The sequence below is a fragment of the Podarcis bocagei genome (genome assembly GCF_964188305.1).
Source record: "Podarcis bocagei genome assembly, chromosome: 5".
NCBI lineage: Eukaryota > Metazoa > Chordata > Lepidosauria > Squamata > Lacertidae > Podarcis > Podarcis bocagei.
The window spans coordinates 24,426,606-24,452,426 of NC_138129.1; the positions used below are offsets into that span (position 1 = coordinate 24,426,606).

Sequence of the window (25,821 nt, forward strand, 5' to 3'; positions counted from 1 at the left end):
TTCTTCCCCTGCAATGTACAACTGCAGGAGGGTATTGGGCTCATGGACTGCCTTTCTCCAGATAAATCATGACCTGTACCAAAGGTCTGTTCTTGGTTTTCATCTCACGGTTTGTCTGGGGAAGACAAAGCATGAGTTTGAATTCAGACACAGTGCTAATCCAAACCATGGTTTAGCTCATAGCAGTGTGGCAGCAGCAAGATCAGAGGAATAGGAGCAAAGCTGTCACAGGCAATCTCTCAGTTAATCAGAACGTTTAGCATTATGGGTAAATGATGTCAGTGAGGGCCACCAAGCTTTGCAAGTGCCTCTCCTAAGAGTATGCCCTTGCCAGAATATGCCTACATAATCCTCTGCAACACAAAACACCAGGGGTTCTAGAGCAGAGATGTAAAGCAGACCCACAGGCAGAAACCTTGCAAGGCGGAAACCTAAGGCATAGTAGTTCAGGAAGGGAGAATCAATGCAGAGCAACTGGAACCTAAATACTGGCATTGTTCACACTTCACATTAAACCATGGTTTGGCATTATAGGGAGAAGCACAGAAAAGCCTTACGCTTGTATGATTCCCACCCCCACCCCTACTCCACTCTTCCTGTACAACCATAAGGAGATTGGAAGCTTCCATTCATTTTAATTAGCTACAGGGAAGTTTTAACGTCTGATCCGTGAGATTTTTGAAATATTGAGCAATATACGAATGCTTTTTAAACAAACAAACTGTGGTGAATCTCAACTATGGTTTGTGGAAACAAGGCACATTCTTATTTTTGGTATGGTATCTTTGTAAACCACTTATGAACAACTGTTTCTTCGCAGTACGGCTGTAGCTCAGTGGTACAGCATCCTGCTTTACACGCAGGAGCCACCGGGTTCAATTCCCATCATCTCCAGGCAGGGCTGAAAGAGAGCCTTGTCTAAAAACCCTGGAGAGCCGCTGCCAGCCAGTGCAAACAAAACTGAGCCAGACTGACTTGTAGTCTCACTCAGTGTTAGAAGCTTAGATATATGAGCTAATCACCAAATGGAACCTTAAACCGAGGTTACAGTCACCACAACAGAATGTCTAGGCATCTTTTCTTTGCAGTGAAATTTATTATTACGGTTACAGTGGTACCTCGGGTTACGGGCGCTTCAGGTTACGTGATTTTGGGTTGCGCACCGCGCTGATCCTGGAAGTACCGGAACGGGTTACTTCCGGGTTTCGGCGCTCGCACATGCGCAGAAGCACTAAATCATGCTTTGCGCATGTGCAGAAGCGCCGAGTCGTGACCCGCGCGTGCGCAGATGCAGTGCTGTGGGTTGCGAACGTGCCTCCCTCATGGATCACGTTCGCAACCTGAGGTTCCACTATATTATCATCATCATCATCATCATCATCATTTCCTTACCACTTTATATTTTAAATAAGAAAATCTCAAAGCGGTTTACAACACATTAAAACATCAAATAAAACAAACCAGAATAAAACACATTCAAGCTTCAAGTAAACTATTTCAGACCCTTCTCTAAGTGATAGTTTGCTTTTCCCATATTTAGTTGCCTAGTTAATTTATACAGCAGAAGCACTCTAGGAAACCAGTGTGGCAAAGTGGCTAGAGCAGGCATAGGCAAACTCAGCCCTCCAGATGTTTTGGGACTACAACTCCCATCATCCCTGACCACTGGTCCTGTTAGCTATTTGCCTATGCCTGGGCTAGAGTGTTGGACTAGGGCTGGGAGATGAGGGTCCAACTCTCCATCCATCATGAAGCTCACTGGGTGACCATGGGCCAGTCACAGTCTCTTAACCTACCTAACAGGGTCGCTGTAGGGATTAACTTGGGTGGGTGGGGGGTGCAAACCATGTACTCCTTGGAGGAAAAGATGGAGTATAAATGCAGTGACTAAGCTCTTCTTCTTACCTGCTTAAGAAAGCTGGAGGGGCCAGCCAGGTAGAGATGTCAGTTGACAACCTGGCACCCAGATATCTCCATGTGGTTGCAACTGGACCTGTGCCAGTTGCAAACCATGCCTGGGGGATTGCTATCACTGGTCGGACTCAGTATAAGACAGCTCCCCATTTCCCAGTCTTGTTCTACACCCACTTTGAGTGCTTTTGCCTAACTGCAATGCGCGCTTGAAAAGTGGTCATCCCTCTTGCTTGTCTAGATGGAAGTTGGAGAGAGGCGTATGCCACCCACTTTTGCAATAGGTCTTGGAATGCCAGCAGTGGGACAGAGGCAAAGAAGAGGGTCATAGGTGTTATGTTGTGGGCGAACATATCAGCCGACACAGCGATTCTTCAAACAGGCTCTTCTTTATTCTGAGGCCAGAACTGAACTGAGCTGAAGGGCTCAGTCAGCCTGCTTATATAGAGCTCCAGTACCTTGTTACTGTAACAACTTTCTAAAACTATCCAATCACTGAATGTCACTTTCGATCCTTCATTTGCATAACTATCTACAGTATCCCCCTGCTGGCCCAGGGTGAGAACTTCACTACATAACAATAGGAAGTTGTCTTATTCCAAGCCAGACTGTGCCATTGGCATTTAAAATATGGAACAGAAGCCTGAGACTGCTATTCTATGTGCACTTACCTGGGATTAAGAACCACCAAATATGATGAGACTTATTCCCAAGTCAATATACATAAGCTTTGCACCATTAACTCACCCTAAATCAGAGCACTCCAGTCTAAGCACTTAGCAGATCAAGTATCTCTTATTTGTTCTCCCAGCAGCAGCAGACTATAACTCATCTATGCCAGCTACTTTCTTCAGATGTTGCAGCCACACACTTGAGAGCAGAGCAACCCCCCTCCCACCTCTCAAAATGAGGTTAGATGCATACCTAGGAAATTTTAGCAAAGGGCCCCTGTTGGAGACAGTGAGGAATGTTTTAAGCTTTGCTTGAGAAGCCTTGCAGGAAACCTCAGGAGACGTATTGAGTTCTGAACAACCGAAGGACAAATTCACACAGAATTCTATTTTAAAGAAATACAATTGTCTGCTGAAAAAGGAATCCAAAAGAAAAGAAAAGACTCTCTCACCAAATGGCATCTGATGAAATAATAATAATTTTTTAAAGGAGGGAAAGATATATTTCTTTTTTCTTCCTTTTTTTTTTTTTGGTTTTAAAGATTTGAACAACAGTTCTTCCAGATGGCTTCAGTAAAAGCCTATTAGTTTAGGTATATAGTGTCATTTTACTTTTTTGGGGGGGGGGGAACGAAACACCAAACTCTCCTGCCCGCATTCCAGACAGGAATTCATATTTCATGCGGGGCCAATTCCATCTCCGAAGCAAATCCACTTACTGTACAGAGCCACCCTCTGAGAGGCAAATACCAAAGCTGAGCTCTGCAAGCGAACCATAAAGATTCGCTTCACAAAAGTTTTCTTTGCTGCCAGGTCCTAAACACCATCCTCAAGGCAGCTTATTCCCCTGGCTTTTACAAGATTTCATTCTTGGAGGTTTGGCGATTCCAGTGTGAGATGCCGGCAAGGTTTTTCGAAGGATAATTTATTGTGCCGCTTTTAACCACCGGGTTTACGGGACAAAAGTCCCATTGACTCCTGCAATATGGAGCCATGCCTTTCCTGTCTGCCTTCTCGGCACTAAAACCACTAGACTTTTTCTGGTAAGCAAGACCCCTATAGAACATGCTTCTACCTCTTACATAGGAGCTCTTTCTGTGCTGCCATTATACATGCAACGGTTTACTTCCAGGAACAAGTTTGCCCAATTACAGAGAATTCTTTTATAGGTCCTAACCTCGTCAAAATGTTTCAGGTCTGCAACATTTATAGTCTTGGACACTGCACACTGACTTGTAAGGAAATCCCACTGTGTTCAAGTGTAAATAGCAACACTCCATTACTTGATTGATTGATTGGTTATTAATAAGCAATTTTTATGATGGTGAGCCTATTAACAGGAATAATACGATTTTAAATATAAGTACATACAAAAATCACAGGTGCTAGGTATCGTCTAGATAGGTATATTAGAAGATACAACCCTTTGTCCCCCCCATACAACAGAAGGCAACTGAGTACCCCATTTTCAGATCTGTTTATACATATGCAAATGTATGCAGATTTATTGGCCCAAATCCAGAGGTTAGTTGTGCTTAAATCCCATTGCAATAAACTAATCTGCAATTGTAAAAGTTCTGTCCCATCAATTCCAATGGGTCTAAAACACAATTAACTTACCCTGGGTTTGGGTTGCTGCAATAATTGATTAGTTAAACCCCACATTATGAACTGACATGTTTTGTGTAACAGGGTAGGAGCCATACTACACAATCCTATACATGTCTTCTCAAAAGTCATGTGTGCATTAAATTGCAGCCCTAGTCATTCTTGGCTGATTCCACAGCTAAATATCCCACTGTATCTGCTACAGAGGAAATAAATAGTGTAGGGCACACGGCCCCCTACCAACAACTGCTTTGGTCACAATGCTACACATAAGAACAAGAAACTGCGGTGACATATGAGCCGGATACAGCAAACAATCCCCTACTCACAGCTGCTGACTTGATTTCGCCTGCTCACATACCTAGGCAGCAAGTGACTGCCTGTGCAAACTTGCCTACCACGTGCAGTGTACCTTGATTGCAGGTACAATTTCAGCCAATGCAGAGCAGATGTAAAAGCTAAACAGTCAGGCATGGAAGAAGACATGATAGCCTTGGACAGATCTTGTCATGCTCAGAGCACTGCAGTGAAGCATGTATCAGTCCCAGACAAGTTTGGTTACCTTCAAGATTAAGAGCAGATTGCTAACCACTGCTGTAAGCAGCTCTAGATAATCAGGACCGTACTAAGAAGTAGGTACCATTTCTTACTTGAACTCCAACAAGGAGATGTTAGGAAATTCCTCACCAGCACCACTGGGCCTGGGGTGATAAGGAAAACTTTCCAGATTGCAACAGGAAAAATGGCTAGAGAAAACAAAGGTGGCTCAAAAATCTTAATGCTTTTTTATACAGTTTTATACAGTTATACAATTCTGGGGGAAAGTTTGTACATTGCATGTGCACCACCGTGTGCAATGCACAGGTATGCATTTATGTATTTTACAGAAGCGTGTGTGCGTTCATGGCATGTGATGGGGCACACATTTCCTATTCAGGCGTCATACCTGTGCAAGAAAATCACCATGCCAGAAGCATCCCTGAGCCAAGCACCTGCATTTCCAAATTTACCCCCAACAACCCTTGGGATGTTGCTTGAAGATCTGAAATGTCCAAGGCCAGAGGGAGCTTAGAAGTGAAGGGAGGTCTGAGCTCTGTAAGGAGCCACAGTTCTTAGAAACCAATCCCCTGGTTCTGTGTGAGGAACAGGAGTGGTCAAAGGGAGCTTTATTTATTGGCAGGATCTCTATGCTTTATCAAAATATAAAAAGTCCCAGGTTCAGTTTATGGCATCTCCAGGTAAATTTAGAAAAACCTACAAGTACAGCTTACTAGGCTAGATGGACCAGCCAACTGACCACATTCTTATTCATAGCAGTGAGCAGAATACCTGGCTCTAGGCTTGCTCCTCTGAGCAGATCATAGCATAGCATTGGAAGGAACCACAAGGGTCATCTAGCCCAACCCCCTGCAATGCAGGAATCTTTTGCCCAATGTCAGACTCAAACCCACAATCCTAAGATTTAAGAGTCTCAAATGAATTCATAGATGAGTGAGAGGATGGCATAATAAGAAGGCAATAGGCTCTTCTATCCCAATACTGCCATCCATTTCCTGGGGCCTGGGGACCATGTGCCTTACACTATTTATTGCCCTATACAAAAACTCAGAACGGAGCTACAGATTTCTGGGTATCATAAATATTTATTGAATTGAATTTCTGCACCGCCCTTCATCCAACGATCACAGGGCAGTTTACAATATAAAAGCATGAAAAGGGATGCCATAATAACAAACAAAAACCATACCTCACCCCCGACAAACACACTGCTATTATTATTATTTATAAAAGGATATGAATGGCAGGAACTCATTACAAGAACTCTGCAATTCTGATCTTCTGCCAGAGAAGATGGGGTAGATTTTATGAACAGAGGAGCAGAAATTTCCCCAAAAGATAAACAAAAACATATGAGGAGCAACTGGGATGAAGCTGCAAGGAATTGGATAAGGAGGGAGAGACCTGCTCAGAAAAGGTGTGCAATCTCTTTTTATGGAGGTTTAAAAGGCTTGGGTGTTTATCTATACCCCATTATGGTATTTAAGTCAAGGAAAAGTAGAATGCCTGGGGTAGGGAGAGAGACAATCCCTTGTGTTCTTTCCAAAAACCTCTCTGTCTGTCTGTCTGACACACACCCTTCTTCCTATGCATTAACATGACCTTGGGCCAGTCACCATCTCTCAGCCTAACCTACCTCACAGGGTTGTTATGAGGATAAAATGGGGAGAAGAACCATGTGACCACCTTGAGCTCCTTGGGTGGCGTAGAAATACATTTAATAAAATAAATAATACGTGAAAACCCCACATGGCTTCCGGATCCCCACCTTGGTGCGCACACGCATCTCCCCACTCCCTCCAGTCTTCCAGCTGCACTTGATCAGAAGGTCGGGGGTTCGAACCCAGCTTCTGCCAACCTAGCAGTTTGAAAGCACACCGGCACAAGTAGATAAATAGGTACCGCTACGGCGGGAAGGTAAACGGCGTTTCCGTTGCACCAGAAGCGGTTTAGTCATGCTGGCCACATGGCCCAGAAAGCTGTCTGTGGACAAACTCTGGCCTGAAAAGCGAAATGAGCGCCGCACCCCATAGTCGCCTTTGACTGGACTTAACCGTCCAGGGGTCCTTTACCTTTTACCTACTGCTATAAGCAACAAGCAGAGGAGATGCTCCAGCTTGGCTTTGCCTTTTGCTAAGGGAGTGGCGGGAAAACAGTTCCTGGGGGATGAGGAAGAAAAAAACTTTCAGGATTGAGGGGGCTCGCCTCCTCACCGCCCTCCCCCCTGCGCCCCGTTATCAGCAGGGTACCCAGCCTGCCCCCTTGCCCGTGGGGAGGGGGAAAGTCATGAATCCTGGTGTCACGCGCTCCCTCAGCCCCGCGCTCTCTCGCCCTCAGGTGCCCGGCTCTCCCCGGAGCCCCTCACTCACCTCGGCCGTCTGGAAGGCGAAGAGGGGCATCCACGCGACGCCGAGGAGAGCGGCAGCCGGACGACGCCTCCCTGGTCCTGGGGCAGGTAAAGGCGGCGGGGCGGGGCGCAGAGAAGGGAGGCCGCTGCTTCGCGGTGCCGGTTGCGCTCTGGCCGCTGGCTGGGGACTGAGAGGAGGCAGAGCGGCGGGCGCCGCATTTAACCGGGGCGGCGTGGGGAGCGGCTGGGGGCCGAGCCCTCCCCCTGGAGGCTGCAGAGAGTGGGGCTGCAGCCCCATGGCGAGTGGCGGGGCTGCGCGGGGCCGGCCCCACCCACGCCCCCGCCGCCTGGCAACGCGCAGGGTGGCGCCGTCTCCTTCCCGCCCTCTCCCACGAAGATCTTCGGGGTGGGCGTGTGTCCCCGAGGCTGTCTCGCAAGGTCAAGGAAGGCGGGAGAGACAGGAGCCCGAGTCTCCAAGGAAGAGACCGGTCCAGTCAGGCTGGCAGTTCATAGAATCGTAGAGCTGGAAGGGACCTTCAGGGATCATCTAGTCCAACCCTCTGCGACGGAAGAATCTCAGCTAAAGCATGCATGGCAGATGGCCATCCAACCTCTGCTTGGAAACCTCCGAGGAAGGGAGAGTCTACCACCTTCCCAGGGAGTTGGTTGGTTGGCTCTTAACTGTTAGAAAGTTCTTCCTGGTGTTTAATTGAAATCTTCTTCCCTGTAGCTTGAAGCCAGTGGTTTGAGTCTTACCCTCCAGAGCAGGGGGAAACGAGCATGCTCCATCTTCCACATGATGACAGCAGTGACGTAGCGTGGGTTGTCAGCACCCTGGGCAAGGCAAGTAATTTGCGCGCCCTAACCCTAACCCCCAGATGTTGCGCCCAGTGCGGCCGGCCCCCCCCTGCACCCCCCACGCTACGCCACTGGATGACAGCCCTTTAGATATTTGAAGATCATTCAAAGGAACGAGAATTTATAATTATTTATTAAAAATTTGCATGCCGCGCTTCATTGGTGCCCAGCATAAAACACAAGATAAAAACACACAATGCATAAGAAAAGTAAGAAAAGAAAACAGTAACCCCCAACCCCTCTCAGAAACACATTTAAAAGTATGGCATGTAAAGGGAAATGCATGCACAGTGGTACCTTGGGTTAAGTACTTAATTCGTTCCGGAGGTCCGTTCTTAACCTGAAACTGTTCTTAACCAGAAGCACCACTTTAGTTATGGGGCCTCCTGCTGCCGCTGCGCCGCCAGAGCATGATTTCTGTTCTCATCCTGAAGCAAAGTTCTTAACCTAAGGTAATATTTCTGGATTAGCAGAGTCTGTAACCTGAAGCATATGTAACCCGAGGTACCACTGCATTCACACAAGTTCTCTGCCTGGGGCAGTCAGCCTGGGGCCCTCTAGATAAGGTGGGCTACAACTCCCATTCCCATTGGCCAGTAGTTCAGCTGTCTGCGGCTGATGGGAGCTGGCATCTAATAGCAACCAGAGGATGCAGTGTTGGTTATCTCTGGTTTCTGCTGTGCCCAACCACATGTCCTCCAGATTTCTAGCTTCCATCATCCCTCACCATTGGGATGTGCTGACAGAAGTAGAGGGCACCAGGTTGGGAAAGGCTTAAAGCAGGCATCACTATCCTAGCTCCCATCACCAGATACTTGTTTCATGCCACACACCCTATTTTTGCAAATTTGATGGATAGTTTGAACATGGGACCTATCCCTGTCATAGAATATCTTAAATGTGCATACATGGATCTCATCGCCATCACTCTGACACAGGAAGTTTGTTGAATGGGCACTGACATTCTACATTTCCCCACAGATTTTTTTTTTAAAAAGCAACAATAGGTACCCTTCCCGCAACACAGACATAACAGCATGACAAACACCTGGATTGCCTGCCCCTAAATTCGACCCTCACACCACCATAGTCTCTGTTGTTAATATCCTTGTTGTTATTGTTGTTGTTATGTGTGGATTTATATTCCACTTGATACCAATATGGTTTCTAAGCGGTTTACAGTTGCACAGCATTGTTAAAATACAGAATAATTAATATTGCACCCTGAAATACTCCTGAATATATGGGAAAATAATATCTGGGATACAACAATGTCTCAGCATCTCACCAGACACAGGAGAGCAATTAAAGACAAAGCATGAAGAGATACCTTTCAAGAAACGTGGACCCCTCTCTTTAACTATATTATTGACCAGAATCAAGATCTTGCTATAACCAACTGCTCAGTCTTCTGCGTGGATAGATGACGTTAAGTAATGTGTTTGAACGCTGAATGTGTAAGCCTAAAGTCTAAAGTCAATGGACAGAACGAATAGCATTAGATGTGCTACTGGATAAGTGTTGAATGGTTCTTGTTTTCATATTAATCTGAAACCAATTTTAAAAATGTTTTAAGAACAGTTACACCATACACAATAAAATGATCCCATCCAAACATTAAAATATAAACACCCATTATTAAATCTACCGTAAAACAGCCCCATTAAAGCAGCTCAGCAGTTAAAATAGGACAAGAGGCTAAAGAGTTATTTGCCCAAGTCTTGGCTGATGTTGGACAGAGTCAATGGGTGTTGTCAACATTGCAGGTCCTATTAAAGATTGGGGGTGCCTGTATTAAGCTATCCAATCTGTATTGGCCTTTTAAAGATTTAGGGCCTTCTAGTACACCTTCTGTGCAAAGAATATATGACCCACATTTGGCTCTGGGTGGCTTTAAGCTTCATCACTTAAATTGGGGTAAACAGGAGTAATCGAGTGTAGACGTGTGAAGGAAATCAGACCTGCTGAAGTACATGTGACTCCTACAAATGTAAACAAGAATCTTGGCACAGATTAGACTCGTACTGTCCTGAGAGTGCTTGACTGGCCAGCACATGAACTGGACATTAATAGCATTTCATTGCTTTTTATGTTAGTGATGTGTTTAATTGCATGGAATTTCCTTGGCAGGACAGCAATCATGCCTCCATTTAATTTGCCTTGAGTGCTTCATGTTGCTGCCTGTCCAGAAGAGGGTGGTAAGGACAGCTGTGTTCAGGTAGAAATATCAATCATGAAACATGTCCATCAAATTCTGACTTTACATAATTGAAAAATTATTCACACGTTCTGAGGATTTTATCCGCAGTCATCAATAGCCAGGGAGGAGTTTTGTTTTTCTCCTTTATTCCACTGTTGGTATGTGTTTGGAAACATTCTTTCTGTTTGGTGCAGAGCTGGACTGGGGAGGGGGGGACCCAGAGCTTAGCCAAGTGAGTAGAAACTGGCAAGGATGATACTTTCAGATGTCAAATAAACTACCAGGAGATAAGAAGAGTATCTGCTCTAAGGAAGTTGTCTCTTGGACTTGGTACAACCTGATTCTTGGTACAACCAGGCCTCACCTGGAGGTATTATGTACAGTTATGGGCCCTGAAGTTTAGGAAGGATATCAACAAACGAAGAGGTTCAAAGGAGAGCAACAAAGATAGATGAGATGATAAAGAGGTGATACAATAGCCGCTTTCAAATATTTGAAGGACTGGCACGTAGATGATGGAGAAAGTTGTTCTCTGGTGCTCTAGGGGGCAGGCCCTGGACCAATAGGTTCAACTTACAAGATAAGGGATTTGAAGTAAACATGGACTGCCTTGGGAAGTGGCAGATTCTCTTTCGTTAGCTGTTTTTAAGCAGAGACTGGATGGCCAGCTATCAGGGATCTTATAGCAGCAGCTTCCCTACAGTGGCAGAGGGTTAGACTAGAGAACCTTTTGAGATATTTTCCATCTCTACAGTTCTATAGTTAAAATTAGCCGTTTGCGAATACCCTTTAATACTGATAGTGATAATGGCTTGCAGCTGCAGAAATCCCCACTCGTGTGTTAATTATCAGTTGGCATACCATTCACATGGGACCAAAGGGAAGAAAAATGGTGGAGCTGTGCATTTTGATCAAAAGTGGCAGTTCCACATTAAGTTACATTATGAATTAATAAATAGGTCACCAGATTGGTCAATAGATGTATAGATAAATATTGCATAACATCATGTGAATTATAGATTCGTGAAAAGGGCCAAATGGTTCTGAACCCCATGTAGCCACTGGCCAAGATTCTGTGACATGCAATATTCATGGCTGAAAAACAATCGCCTCATCAGGAAGCTACCTGGCTTACATTTTAACACTTGCTGGATCCGGGAGTTAGAAGGGTCTTTACATGCAGCCTACTCCTCCAAACTCATAATATTATATTTCCTAGCACTGCTTTGCAGAGCCATCTGAATCCTGGATGGGAGCTCAAGCACTGGAAGAGAAGTGCTTTAGAGACATTAAAGCTCCATCCCAGCTAACAACGCAACACATTGGTGCAGACATGACCAAGTAATAATGTGACACAATACTCAAAGCCTTGTATGGATTCACTATAATCAATGTCAGAAGGAACGAATAATTCCCTGTAATCCTAAACATATACCATGTGCCAGAAAGCCATTGCCCATGGACTTTGAATGGACTTTGACGAATGTAAATTTAAACCAGATGATGGACGTTGGGTGGTCTCCAGTAGATTTGAAATCTGAAGATGGAACATGGAAATAGTTCAGCCAACAAAAATTTTAAGAACAATAGACTGTTGTGGTGTAAGAACAGGGTAGATGTGGTCCACTGGGCTGAGCATGCCAAGTGACTGGGCTTCCAAACTGCATTTCACAAGGTGAAACAAAGCAGAAAGAGACAAGAGTTTTACAGTGAGGCAAAGGTGGTGTGATAGAAGCACAAGGAATATAGGAAGCTTCCTTCTACTGAGTCAGACCCATGGTCCATCTAGCCTAGTATTGCTTGCATAAGCTGCCAGTGACTGTCAAAGCTTTCAAGCATGAATTTTTCCCAGCCCTACCTGGAGATGCTGGGGATTGAACCTGGGACCTTCTGCATGCAAAGCAGATGCTCTACCAATGAGCTATGGCTCTTCCACTAATACAGCCTTCCCTATCCCTGTCTTATATAATCAACACTGCTTTCGCTGTGGTTATTTTACAGACCTTTAAGCCTGTGGCCCTCCAGATGTAGGTGGACTACAGTTCCCACCATTCCTGACAGGAGCTGATGGGAATTGGAGTTTAACAACATCTGGAGGGCTAGTTTCACCATCCCTGATTTAAGCTTTGATGTAATTGTCAGTTTGTAGCTTTTACATTTCATTTCCCTCTAACCTTACTGTTTACAATGTACACACAGAGAGCGCTCTCTCTCTCTCTCTCTCTCTCTCTGTGTGTGTGTGTGTGTCATCTTAGAATAACACTCTTATGCCACTCTTGTACACCAAAACCTATTCCACAATTGTTGTTGTTGTTTAGTCATTTAGTCGTGTCCGACTCTTCGTGACCCCATGGACCGGAGCACGCCAGGCACTCCTGTCTTCCACTGCCTCCCACAGTTTGGTCAAACTCATGCTGGTAGCTTCGAGAACACTATCCAACCATCTCATCCTCTGTCGTCCTCTTCTCCTTGTGCCCTCCATCTTTCCCAACATCAGGGTCTTTTCCAGGGAGTCTTCTCTTCTCATTTGCTCAAATCTAAGACGCTTTGTTTTCATAAAGCACGGGCTGTTTCTGAATTCTCTTCAGGTGCCGTACAGTTCTAGGAATGCAGCAAAGAGATAGAGCTAGGATCAAAGCTGTCATTACAGGAGCTAAGATGCTGGGTAATTTGCAAAACATACCAAAAAGAGTTCAGTCAATTTCTGTGTCCTTGCATAATTACCCAGCTGTTGGCCGTTTAGGCTCCTAAGCCCTATCAGATCAAAGTGCATGCTTATGAGTACTTGGAAGCAAGTTCCATTGTATTCAGCAAGGTTTTCTCCCAGGTAAGCATCTACAGGATTGCAGTCTTGTTGCAGGCTTTCTTTTCCCTCCTTCCAGCAATGAACACACATGCATAAAATAGACAGGCAAAAGACACTTCAGTGCTTATAGCTCTGTACCAGAGCGATCTGCAACATGAAGTGTTTTTCCACCACCAGGCGTCCCAGTTCCTATATATATCAGCAGAAATGTGATCGATGTTGAGCTTCTACATAACCTGCTACCCTCAAATATACCCACCACACCACACCACGGCTGTCAGTTTTAAAATGCCATACCTGGGCAAATGCAATAGTTTTGCACAAGTGGCATTTTCTTGGAAGGTATCTTGTGCTTTTGCAGTAAATCTCCTGGTATGGATTGTCTAGGAATCGAAAGGTTTCAGCTTCAAGGAGTAGAGAATTGTCAGCATGTTGTCAGTCTGGTTTATGTGAGGGCAAGCATCATTGTCAGCTTTGCTTGGGATAAAGCCTCACACTGACCCAAAGGACAGAAGTGGTTTATGAGGTAGTTGGAGGACTGGAAGTACATCACAGGAGATAGGACAGTTAAGGAGAAGGAAGCCCAGAGGAAAAGATGGCTGAGAAAGGGAGTAGAAAACAGACAAGGAACCTGGAACCTGGGAAAAGAGCAGAGGAGACAGGGGACTGAGCAAAAAGAGAACAATAAGAGGAGATAACAAGCCAGTTGGCCAAAGCCTTCGAGTGGCTTAATAACATTGTTGGATGTTGCAAAAAACAGTGTTCTTTCCTGTTGGATTTATGTTTCCTTAACCAAAGTACATCCTTGGTAGATGAGCCATCTTAAAGGGATTCTCATTTAATAGAGTACAATTCAGCTATTATTCTTCTATTTTTGCGAAGCTATGTTATTCAACATGCAATAGGAGGTTTATATAACCACATCTGGAATTTAAGGGCTGAATCAAAGAAATAATTTCTCCTGGGCTGTTGGTCACTATAAGAAATCATTGTGTTATACCACCTTGTTATTTCACACTATGGAAGTATACCTAAAGAAAGAGAGACAGGTATGTTGCTGAACGGCACAATATCACAGGCCAGTGGAGAAATCCAGTAATCAATGTGATACATGAGGCTGCTGATCATGTGTTCTGGCTTTTCAAATGATACACCTGAGCTCCCTTTACTTATACCTGTGGTTCTCCTCTGCTGCCTCCAATGTAGATCCAATCCAGAGCGAGCTGACCCTCTCCGAAATGGAGTGCGCAGGTACCTTCAGCTCCCATCTGACCGGACTGTGCTGATAGTCCATGCAAAAGTTGCTCAGAAATCGTATGGCAGTGAAAAGAGGTAGGAAATCAGCTTGAACTTCCTGTTAAAATCAGAATTTTAATGGGGCTCTCCACAGTAGAGAGACTAAACAGGTGCCATGTGTGTGCATATGTGCTCTACGTGAAATGAATTGTGTGTCTCATGGTGTTCCAGTAGTTTTTCAAGCACACCCAGCTCTGCTTCTAAGGTATTCAATTCCCTTTCTCAGGTCACATCCACACTATAACATATAAGGCAGCGGTGGCCAAACTTGGCCCTCCAGATGTTTTGGGACTACAAATTCCCATCATCCCTGACTACTGGTCCTGTTAGCTAGGGATGATGGGAGTTGTAGTCCAAAAACAGCTGGACGGCCAAGTCTGGCCACCACTGATATAAGGCATGTGGCTTCGCCCAAAGAATCCTGAAAGTGGTAGTTTACCTCCTCATGGAGCTACAATTCCCATCACCTATAGCAAACTATAGTTCACAGGATTCTTTGGTGGAATCACCATTTCCAGGAAATGCATAGAGCCAGAATTCACTAGTGTTGCCAATGTATAACATTTGTGGTAGATTCCCCAACTCGTGTTCTTGCTTAATACTTACTACACTGTGTTGTTGAAACCTGAATCGTTTCCACTAGCAATGGAGGATAAATTATTGTTTTATATGACCTTTCATACACATCTGAAGGCAGCCCTGTTTCAGGAACCTTTTAATGTTTGAAGTTTTGTTTTGTTCCTTTATATTTTGTTGGAAACCACCCAGAGTGGCTGGGGTAACTCAGTCAGATAGGTGGGGTACAAGAAATAAACCATCATTATTATGAATTATTGCTATTATTACTATGTTTTGAATTTTAATGCAAAAATCCCTAATTTGTACCTCCAGTAACAATACATAAACTGAAACACAGCTATCCTTCAAAAGAACTGGCCATAAACTTGTTAGGCTAAAGTCTAAATGAGTCAGATGGGACCCCATTCTGTAATTAACATCCTCAAAAAATACTATTATGGCATCGGAGTATAAAACCACCCATTCTGGTGTGTTTTATTACCAACATTTTTACGCACTACCAGTGCAGCATGAATCCTAGCCATTCACGTGAGTTTAAAGACAGCGGAAACCCAAATAAAACACAGGAAAACACGTTTCCAAACCTTTGGACCTCAATTTATTTGTGTTGGTCTAAGGATCTTGCTGTGAATGTAAACTCTGTTCCCAGCCTGTGAAACTTCCACATTCCAGGCTGAGACAGTCACAGGGACAAGTCCTCCCTCTGCTCAAGGAGAAGTGAAGAAACGAGAGCTTTCCCCTCTATATAATCACCACCACCTTCCACGGTAGGGGGGCATGTTGAGCTTTCTGTGCCTCTGATAGATGTGGCTGCTCCATGTTGATGTCTGGAGCCCAGATCATAACAAGAGACCCCTGTGCCTGTTCAGCACTATGGAAAGTAATTTGGTAAAAACATGAACAATGAGAACAACTCCGTATGTTGGAAACAATTAAAAACAATTCCATATACAATGTAATGACCAGGCTATCCTGCGAATGTTATGGCTCATCAGGAATTGGAACATGTGTGTCCCAGATTGAACCATGACAGCTTAGTCATTTTCCCATGCCACCGCTCTTTAATAGTGGTGATCATTTAGTTATCCAGAAGGTTGTAATAAGAATTCTGTGTGCATATTGTACACAAATCCTTGTACAATATACATAGCAGTGCTATCTTGGTATTAAATCTTATATAAATTAATAAGAAAAAAAGATTTCTGAAAAGTTTTGTTTATAGGTGCCCCTTCGTATTTTATTTTATTTAGTTTATTGATTTGGTCTTTCAAATTAATGTCTTAGAACTATATCAAACATAAATCATAAAAACAAGATTCCAAGGAATCTCCTGGACTTCTATCCTCCTTTTGTGGATCCTATTATTAATAATTTCCTCCTGCATCTTTTATGATGATCCAGATCTTTTACATCTCCATTGTGTCCAGAATTCACCTACAAGTGATATTCCAATCCTACTAACAATTTTACCTGTTTAAACAGCCCCTTCATATTTTCTAACCTTGTGGATGTACTTAGGAAAGGAATTAATATATGGCTCTCTTTGTTTGCTTTTTTGTTGTTGTTCTTATCCCACCCCTGCCCCATTTTGTTGCTTAAAAAAAAACACATTTCCACACTCGCCATTTTTTTCTGTGTGTTGCCTTGTACAAGCCTTTGTTGTATCTTTTTATAAAATAATGGTGATGTATTTTGTATCACAATTCTCCGGGGGGGGGGACCCACAACTCTTGTCAGAGAAGTGTTCTTAGCTTAATCATTTTTGCTACTGACAAAATACTTTTTCTTTTCTTCTCAGGTTTTTCTGCCCCCCGCCTTGCGTTTACCTGACTGGACCAGGCTGGAAGTTGAAGAAGGAAGACATGAAAGGTATTGCCCTGCTATCACATGTCATCTGAAGTCTTCTCCGCTATTGCCATTAATTCTTCTCTGAGCGATAATGGACTTAGGAGACACTTGATGTTTCTTATATCACTATATTTCTATTTAAGTTATAGTAATTAGTTTTACTTTTGCATCTACTGTATACATAAAAGTCACCATCATGGGCAAATTGTTGTTCTCTTTTTTGTTGATGTAGCTCCTCCCCAACCCACCCCCACCCCCACCCCCAATGAATGACTAAGTGCCTACTTTACAATCAGTAGGTGCCCAGTTTGGATCTCACCTCTGCCCTAAACTCACTATGTGTCTTCGGCAAGCTCAGCCCCAGTTGCTTCCATCTGCAATAGGGTGTGTGTGCGTAATAATATTTACTCAAGTCACAGGGCTCTTGCAAAGATTGCAGCTAGATTGCAGCATGCTCAATGCTACCCATTCTCAACTGAGCCACCACTATGTTCTCATGCCATGCAACCATGCTTTTCATCTGGAGCCATGAAGAGTCCCTGCTGATACCTCCCTTTCTTAGCCTAAGAGTACCCCTGCTCCTTTTGATCAGTCTTTGCCATAGGACACCGAGGGGAATCAACAGGACATGTGTCTACTTAGGTCAAGGTTTACCTTGGCCTCTGCTTCCTAGTAGACTTGACAGATTATTGACTGCAGTGGCTACAGAGAAGCCCACCACCACCCGACTATCAGCCTGTAAAAACACCACAAAATATGGAGCAGTTGGGCTGCAGGTTGGGCTGCCAACTGCAGGAAATGTGTCCAGACCACAGGGAGAGTTTTACAGCCTCAGGATTTGCTGACACATCAAGGGGCAGGGAAAGGTGATAACACAAAAACCGGCATTGCTTTGAAAGGGGAGATCTGGGTCTGCATTTGAACATTATTTACCTGTTAATCCACTTTCCCTTCCTTCAAATTAGACCAGAGCAGTCCACACCTGCAGGTATTTGGAATTTGTATATGTGAAGCAACTCCAGTCTTCCCTGTTCTTGCCTGCAGGATTTCTCTTTTGCGGTCGAATAATAGAATTATAATGCTTTCTAATTCTTGATTTGGTTATGTCAGTTAAGTATGAACAGGACATGCATCTTCGGGGGGGGGGGGTGTTAATTTTTTTAAAAAATCCCCGGGCAAGAAGTGTGCAAAGGCACCCAGCCAAGCAATTGTAAATGTGCTTGTGCAGTTTTCTGGGTTTGTGCAAATCAGAGGGATCAAAAGAAAAATATATATCCCTATGCCCAGGAGCATACTGGAAATAGGCTAGTGCACAACCAGAAGAGAAATGAAAGCATAGAAGGAGGAGGAGCAGAAAGTGACAATTGAGGCACCCACTCAAAAGCACTGGGGGGGAATCTGCGACCCCACATGGGCAGTTTGGAACCCCACTTTCCCCAATTTGTCAGATTTTTCCCATATCAGGCGAACCCGAATTTACAAGGGGGAAAGTAATGAGATTGGTGCTGTTTGAGGTTAATTTCTTGAACACTGTGCAAATTAAATGGGAACACAAACAGCTGCAAGCACACAGTAAACTCCAGTGTGAATAAGCCCTGATATGCTGGAACATAGGAGCTCCTATGATCTCTTTTCAACACCCTCTTTTTAGATGGAGATAAAAACTGACCACAAAGAATTCTTTGAGAATATCAACAAGCATGTGGACAGGGTTGGTTTTGCATATCAGGTGTAGCTATGTTGCTACTTCCTAGAGGTCATCGTGAGATCTCTGCTTCACTTCCTTTCCTTTTCCTGCCAAAGATCCAACAGACTTCAGTTCCAAAGTATGTGGCTATATAGGACTCGATGGCACAAGCAGCAGCCACGTGGAGACCCAGAAGCTAAACTTTGAGGAGCAGCTAGATTCCAAGGTAAGCAGCAAATTAAGGCTCAGTGATAGAACATCTGCATTGCACACAGAAGGCCTCAGGTCAATCTACAACATCTGTAGGTAGGGCTGGGAAAGAGCCTTGTCTGAAACCCTGGAGAGCCCCTTGAGGTCACTGTAAACACACCTGAGCTAGATGGACCAATGGCCTGAGCTAGATGGACCACATCTGATCTAGATCTGATTTACATCTGCTCTACATCTCATCTCAGCTAGATCTGAGCTAGATGGACCACATCTTAGCTAGATGGACCATCTGAACTAGAGAGACCAATGGTCTGACTCAGTCTAAGGCAGCTCCCTATATTCCTAAGGTGGATCTGTTCAGGGCAGCTATGATATGTATTGTTAATAAACTCAGCTCACGCTTAAAAATAATAATGAGGATGATGGATCTCAAAACATAACAACAACAACAATGCTGTACTGTTTTTAATATTCAGTTGGAAGCCGCCCAGAGTGGCTGGGGAAACCCAGCCAGATGGGCGGGGTATAAATAATAAATTATTACTGTTATTATAATTTGTGCCTTGCACTGAACATATTTATGCTCATTCTTTTTTAAAACTGCTGCTGCTTTTTTTGCAGAGTGGGGATGCTGTTTCCTGATTTTTGCAGTGATTTGAGGCATGGCCCAGTCAAATTCATTGTTTTCAATGGGAGACTTCAGTTTATACTGAATTTAACCCACAAGAAACACCTGCTTAAATTTATTTGGCTTTAAGCCTGCCGTCCTATACAGTTACCTGAGAATAAGTCCCCTTGAACTCTGAGCTTACTTCTGAGTAGGTATGCATTAGATTGTGCCCTCTTTGCCATTCTTTTTCTCTGTTTGCTTTTACAGTATTTTACAGTGTTTTAAATGCTATAGTTTAGAGTGAAATCTTTTACGTCTCGCAAGGGCAATTACCGTATTTTTCGCTCTATAGGACACACTTTTTCCCCTCCAGAAATGAAGGGGAAATGTGTGTGCGTCCTATGGAGCGAATGCAGGCTTTCGCTGAAGCCTGGAGAGCGAGAGGGGTCAGTCCGCACCAACCCCTCTCACTCCCCAGGCTTCAGACACCTATCCGCAAGCCTTCGGAGCACTCCGAAGGCTTGCGGATAGCAGCCTGAAGCCCGGGGAGCGCAGCGCCAACTCCCGCTGACTCCCTGGGCTTCAGGCAGCTTTCCGCAAGCCTTCTGAGCACAGCGGGAGTTCCCGCTGACCACAGCGGGAGTTCCGAAGGCTTGTGGATAGCAGACTCTTCTGGGGGCTGGGGTCGGGGGAAGCTCGGGCTTCCCCAGCCCCACAAGCTCCAGGAGCGGCAGCGAGGTTGCGTGCAATCTTGCCGCCGCTCCTGGACCTGTTTTGGGGGCTGGGGTCGGGGGAAGCTTGGGCTTCCCCCGCCCCAGCCCCGCAGCTAAAAACGAAGCCAAGACAGCGAGCGGGATCCATCCCACTCGCTGTCTTGGCTTCTTTGCTCTTTGGGGCTGGGGGGGATAATCCCCCCCCTTTATTTCCCCTCCTAAAAACTAGGTGCGCCCTATGGTCCAGTGCGCCCTATGGAGCGGAAAATACGGTACATATTAGAAATTGTTCCTTATCAACTGATCAGTGCCAAAACAATCCAAATGCAGCCTTGAGACATGCCGAGGAAAAAGATGTGGAGCATGGCTCGAGTCGTAGTGAGAGTTCAAACAAGTTGAAGCCTCACAAACAGTGACATTTTGCAAGAAAACAGAGCTCAAAAGGGATTGTTTGAGCCAAGGACTCAGGTACAGTCATCCATATCCAGCAGGTGGTGTTATGTGTACAGCCATTCACAGGGTTCCACTGTGCACAGGGAGAAAGGCAAGGTCTATAACTTGTGTAACTTGGCACTATGTCATCATGATGGCCGATGTGCATGAAAGGTATAGATTAGCAGGGATCAGAATCATACAACCCAGCTAATGTGATCCTCACTGGGACTGCCAGTGAGTTAGAAGTTGGGTCTTTCCATCTACCATGCAATGGCAGTTAGAATCCATTTATTTGTTGGTTGTTTGTTTGTGTTTTATAAATTCTACTCCTTGGCCAGATAAGGCTCCCAGATCAGATTTTTTTTAAAAAAACACACACACCCAACTCCCTGCCCTGATGCTTACAATTTTAAGAGGCAAGGCACAAAAGGAAAATGAACAGGAAGGGAGGAGGAAATAGGCAAACTCCAGCTCAAGTTTTTAGTTGTAAGTTCTAATGACAAGCTGGGATGGAAAAGAGAGGGGACATCAAAAGTCACTGGTCTCTAATATAACAGCCCTGAATACCTTCCTTTTCCTTCCCTAATGCTGCCAGGTTGTTGGCAATCTCATTGAACAAGCAAACTTTGTTGGTATTTTTGGGGTTTTTAAAAAGATTTTATTGGATTTTTACAGTTTTGTATTCAATCAAACAACACAATATAACATTTGTCATAGAAAAGAAAAAGAACACACACACCCCCATGACTTCCCTCAACTTCCCCTTCTGGTTCTTTAAATATTTACTACTTCTGCTTAATTATTACCTTATTTTTATAATATTATACCTTTATTTTCTTATTTTCTTATCAGTTTTATACCAAATTTTCCTTCATGATCACATCCTATAGTCAATTTCATTCCATGTTATCCTTACTTAACCTTTGATCTTATTTTCTTACTTGTGTTTAATCAAACCCTGCTAATGAGACCATATCTTTACAGTATTTCTGTAAATACAACATAAAAGGTTCCCAGTCTTTTTTAAATTCTTCATTATCATTATCATTGTCTCTGGTTCTTTCCGTAAGTTTTGCCATTTCTGCATATTCCATAACCTTGACTTGCCATTCTTCTTTCATTGGTATCTTCTCATCCTTCCATTTCTGGGCTAGTAGAATCCGAGCCGCCGTTGTAGAATAAAAAAACAACTTCTTCCGCTCTTTTGGTAGTTCCTGTCCTATTACACCCAACAGAAAAGCTTCTGGTTTTTTTAACAAAGGTTATTTTAAACATCTTCTTCAGTTCATCTTAGATTATTTCCCAATAACTTTTAATTATTTTACAATTCCACCACATGTGGTAAAATGTACCTTCTATCTCTTTACACTTCCAGCACTTATTAGCACGTGTTCTATACATTTTTGACAGTTTGACAGGAGTAAGCTTTGTTTCTTTTTAAAACTGCAAATCCCCTTCTGTGGTTTTGATAAAAATCCCTCCTCTGAAGCTGCTGTTTGCATTGGGAGAGAATCCACCATTGGTGTTACAGAACAGACGATGCAGGCCACAGGGTTATACAGTCCTACAGACTGCCGGGACACAGGCTCACGCCTCCTTCCCCCAAGCCCTGGAAGTGTTTGCCCAGCTTAGGGAAGAAGACACAATGCTCCAGTGGAGCCCAAGAGTCCTCCTGCTTCCTCCCCCACCACCCAAAAAAGGTGGCAGTAATGCGTACCATTGCTAGGAAGAAAAAGCAGTGCCACGATCCAATATGAAATCTGAATGCTGTGAAATTTCGACACAGTGCTCGCATTTACCATCCTTCTCAGTTCTGATTCTATATGAGCTGTGGAGCCACTTTGGAGCCGAGCCACCAAAATATAGCCACCAGATTAAAAGGATATGGGGTCAATTCCTAAAAATAAACGTGTGATGTTATTGGAACACCAAGTGATTTCCCATTACCACTCCTTTGCCATTGGATAAACAAGCATTGTGACATCTTAAATATGGCCTCAGCCAAGAGGCAAATGAAATACTGGGCTTGGTGTAGGGGAATTAAGTCTCTAGGGAGATCAGCTAGTGCCTTGAGCAGGAAGAGCCAACACCCATCTTGGATCGTAAAGTCTTGATAGGAGAATGATCCCTCAGGGGACTATTGCTTGAGAGACTAAAAGGCCTTTGGTTTGCTCAAATGTCTTTTGCGTTCCTGTAACGGAAACTGGCAGGAAGCCTTCCCCCGGACAGGCACACTGCCCTTGGATGAAGTCTAGTCTAGCATCATGCTACAGGCTGGCATGTGCTGCAAGGGCATACATGTCAGATGACATAGAGACTAGCCTACAAAATGTCAGGGCCCTAGGACAGGAGCCTCCCACTAGGAGGAAGAGATGGCAATTCACTTCCCACGCAAACCATGGCAAATGCCAGCAGCTTAGTTCATTCGATCAATCACACGAGCTAACAGAGAAAGGGCCTTACTTTTTGTTGTTGTTAATAATTTTTTTATTGAAATTTCAAGAGTTTAACATGTGTACTTCAATGCCTGGCACCTTACATTTTTGCACACCGCTCCCTTCACACGGTTTTGCTGTACACTGAAGATGCTTTAGGCATGCACCTTAAAATAAGTGTGAATGAGACAACTGTGAGTTCACCAATGCATGTATCATGCAGGTAGAATAATAAAATTGTGGATGACCCCGGGGGCCATCTAGTCAAACCCTCTGCAATTCAGGAATCTTAAGCTAAAGCATTAATTTCAGATGGCCATCCAAATTCTGCTTAATAAACCTCCAATGAAGAAGAGTCCACAACCTCCCAAAGGATAGCTACAGGTATCCACATAAAAATGCTCAAATGTTGACCATTTTCCAGAGGACTCGATCAAATGTCTTGGTTCTCCTCTGCCGCCTTCTGCAGCATTCACAATTTCTTCCTCCATAAAAGTCAGTTTTGTTTACTCCTTCACATCTCTATCCTCTTGCATGCGGCCTCCAGAAAGAAAGCCAGACTCTCCGGAGCTTCAAAGAAACTCATCTGCCTTCATCACTGCCTTTGTCCTTCCACAGCTGGTTTTCCATGGTTGGTGATCTGCCAGGGATTACGCAGCTTGCAAAGCTGTAGGTTTCTGCTGGTGAACATAGATATTGCTCGCTGCCAAGCGAAAGTACCTTCTTTCGTTGGCAGATAAGCGGTGAAAGAAACCCCTAAATGGTCCCAAAAGATCAAGAGCGAGAGCGATAGCTTGGCACCTTTTTATAGAACCAAAATGTCTGTGGCATTATCTCCAGCCTTGGAAGAATGCTGGGACCAGGAGAAGGGCCAAGAAGGCTACAGAAGGGACCTTTGTCTCTGCAATGCTTAACTCATTGTGAAAGCAAAGCCTATCAGAAGAGAGGGAGAGGGAGAGGGAGCGCCAAGATGACTGGGAACTGTAAACCTAGGAGATTCCTTGTGCTGTGCACAGCCAATTGCACGTGAACATTAATTTTCCATTTGGATTTCCCTAACCCCAAAGTAAATAAAGCTTTCCCCATCCCCAAGTTTTTCATCCCACCTGTAATAACATCTCTAATCACATTCCCCTTTAAATGAACCTCAAAGGGCTGTGAATGGTGACCATTATGAGTTCTGCTGAGAGTTGCTTCGTCCCACATTTCATTCTTGCTGGTGACAAGCAGAGCTAATGATAGTTCACGCTGATGTGATTCCCTGAGAAGGCCAGTTTGTTTTCCTGCTCATTGGTCCCGGAGACAAAAACGATGCCTTGCCATCTCATTTCTTTGTATTTCTTGCTTGGAAGGTTCCTTTCCCCCACCATCCCTTCCTTTCATCTTGTTAAAACATTGCTGCTTTTTTCTGTGGGTTGTATAAGCTAGTCTCTCTATCAAAGCAAGATGGTTTGTAATCCAATTTACACAGTTGCTGTTAAAGTCTTCCTGTTCTGCACTTTGAAGACGCTAACAGTTCGATCATGTTTGTGCCTACCTGTAAGTAAGACCCTTTGAGTACAATGGGCTTTACACCAAGGTAAGTGTGGTCCTCAAGCTTTTTTTCCTCTGGGCCCCACTTTCAGGATAAAAAAATGGGTTTTTTATTGATAAGAAATGCATTAGAAAACAAAAAGAAGCAACAGCTAGCACTGCTTGATGTATAACATAGAACAGAACTGATTTATAATTTGATCATGGGATGTCCAGAAAGTATAAAGCAATGTAGCTACACAAGAACATGCATCGTTTCCAAAATATAAGTATAAACAAGCCTCTTCCACCCTTTGAGAACCACTGGTGTACAGGATTGTAGCCATAACAATCCCCCTCTTTGATGCAGGTGTTCAGCTGTGCCAAAGCTCTGTACATTTCAGACTCAGACAAAAGGAAGCACTTCCGGCTGGTCGTCAATCTCTTCTTCAGCAACGGGCTGGAGATCGGCACGTTCCACAGCAAGCTGATCAAGGTGATCTCCAAGCCCTCCCAGAAGAAGCAATCCCTGAAGAATACAGACTGTAAGTGGACATGGGCTCCTGGGTGCCAGCGGAAGGAGCCTTCCTTGTGTCTTTGGAGGCAGCCACCTTGCCAGGAAGCCGCAAGATAGGATGGTAGACTGGTTGTAGTTGGAGAAGGTAACGCAACAGGCTAGGAAGGAGGCATAGCGTGGAGGTAGAGCACATGCTTAAAAGGAGCAGAGGGGAGAAGCTGGTTCAGACCCTGAATCTGAGATCCTAGATGGCTGCTACCAATAAGTAAGAGTAGTCCAGAGGTGGGGAACCTTTCTCAGCTCAAGGGCCACGTCTTCTTCTGGGCAGTCTTCTGAGGGCCATGTGCCGGGTAGGAAGGCCAAAGACAAAAGTGAGCAGAGCAACCAATGTATCATGTTCCTTTGTTCAGTAGGCTAGCTTCCACACTTACTCTGTATCCTCCATCCCAGACCCTCCAAGTGTCCCTGTTTTCCAGGGACAGTCCCGGATTTACAGAAGCTGTCCGGTTTCTGATTTGAACCCAGAATGTCCAGCTTTTCCTTAGGGTGTCCCTATTTTCATCAAAGGAATGTCGGAGGGTGTGGAGTTATCTGACCCCCATGCCATCTGAAGGCAAACCTGTACAGTGGTACCTCGGGTTAAGAACTTAATTTGTTCTGGAGGTCCATTCTTAACCTGAAACTGTTCTTAACCTGAAGCACCACTTTAGCTAATGGGGCCTCCCATTGCCGCTGTGCTGCCGCCACGCAATTTCTGTTCTCATCCTGAAGCAAAGTTCTTAACCCGAGGTACTATTTCTGGGTTAGCGGAGTCTGTAACCTGAAGTGTCTGTAACCCGAGGTACCACTATATAGGGAAGCATTTTTTAATGTTTTATTATATATGTTGGAGGCCACCCAGAGTGGCTGAGGCAACCCTTTCAGATGGGGGGGGGGGATAAATAGTAAATCATCATCATCAACAACAGTGGAGAAATGTTGGCAGGTGTGCCATCCAGAAAAGCAAGTGGCATTATCAGA

At 44.4% G+C, this 25,821-nt stretch overlaps 2 protein-coding genes across 3 annotated transcripts in view; one reads left to right on the top strand and one right to left on the bottom strand.

The window, feature by feature from the left end:
* Positions 1–7,237, bottom strand: part of MATN4 (matrilin 4) — a 41,539-nt gene extending 34,302 nt beyond the window's left edge. Inside the window, exon 1 of one of the 2 annotated variants that reach the window (XM_081196239.1) lies at positions 7,118–7,237. The gene's annotated coding sequence lies outside the window, so the exon portion shown is untranslated. The remainder of the gene's footprint in view (positions 1–7,117) is intronic. The other variant, XM_081196240.1, reaches the window with a different exon arrangement.
* Positions 1–25,821, top strand: part of RBPJL (recombination signal binding protein for immunoglobulin kappa J region like) — a 43,668-nt gene that overhangs the window by 10,507 nt on the left and 7,340 nt on the right. The window contains exons 2-6 of the mRNA XM_081196382.1: positions 7,086–7,203; positions 14,166–14,291; positions 16,633–16,703; positions 18,486–18,595; positions 24,655–24,829. Coding sequence (XP_081052508.1) covers positions 7,086–7,203; positions 14,166–14,291; positions 16,633–16,703; positions 18,486–18,595; positions 24,655–24,829 — 600 coding nt within the window. The remainder of the gene's footprint in view (positions 1–7,085; positions 7,204–14,165; positions 14,292–16,632; positions 16,704–18,485; positions 18,596–24,654; positions 24,830–25,821) is intronic.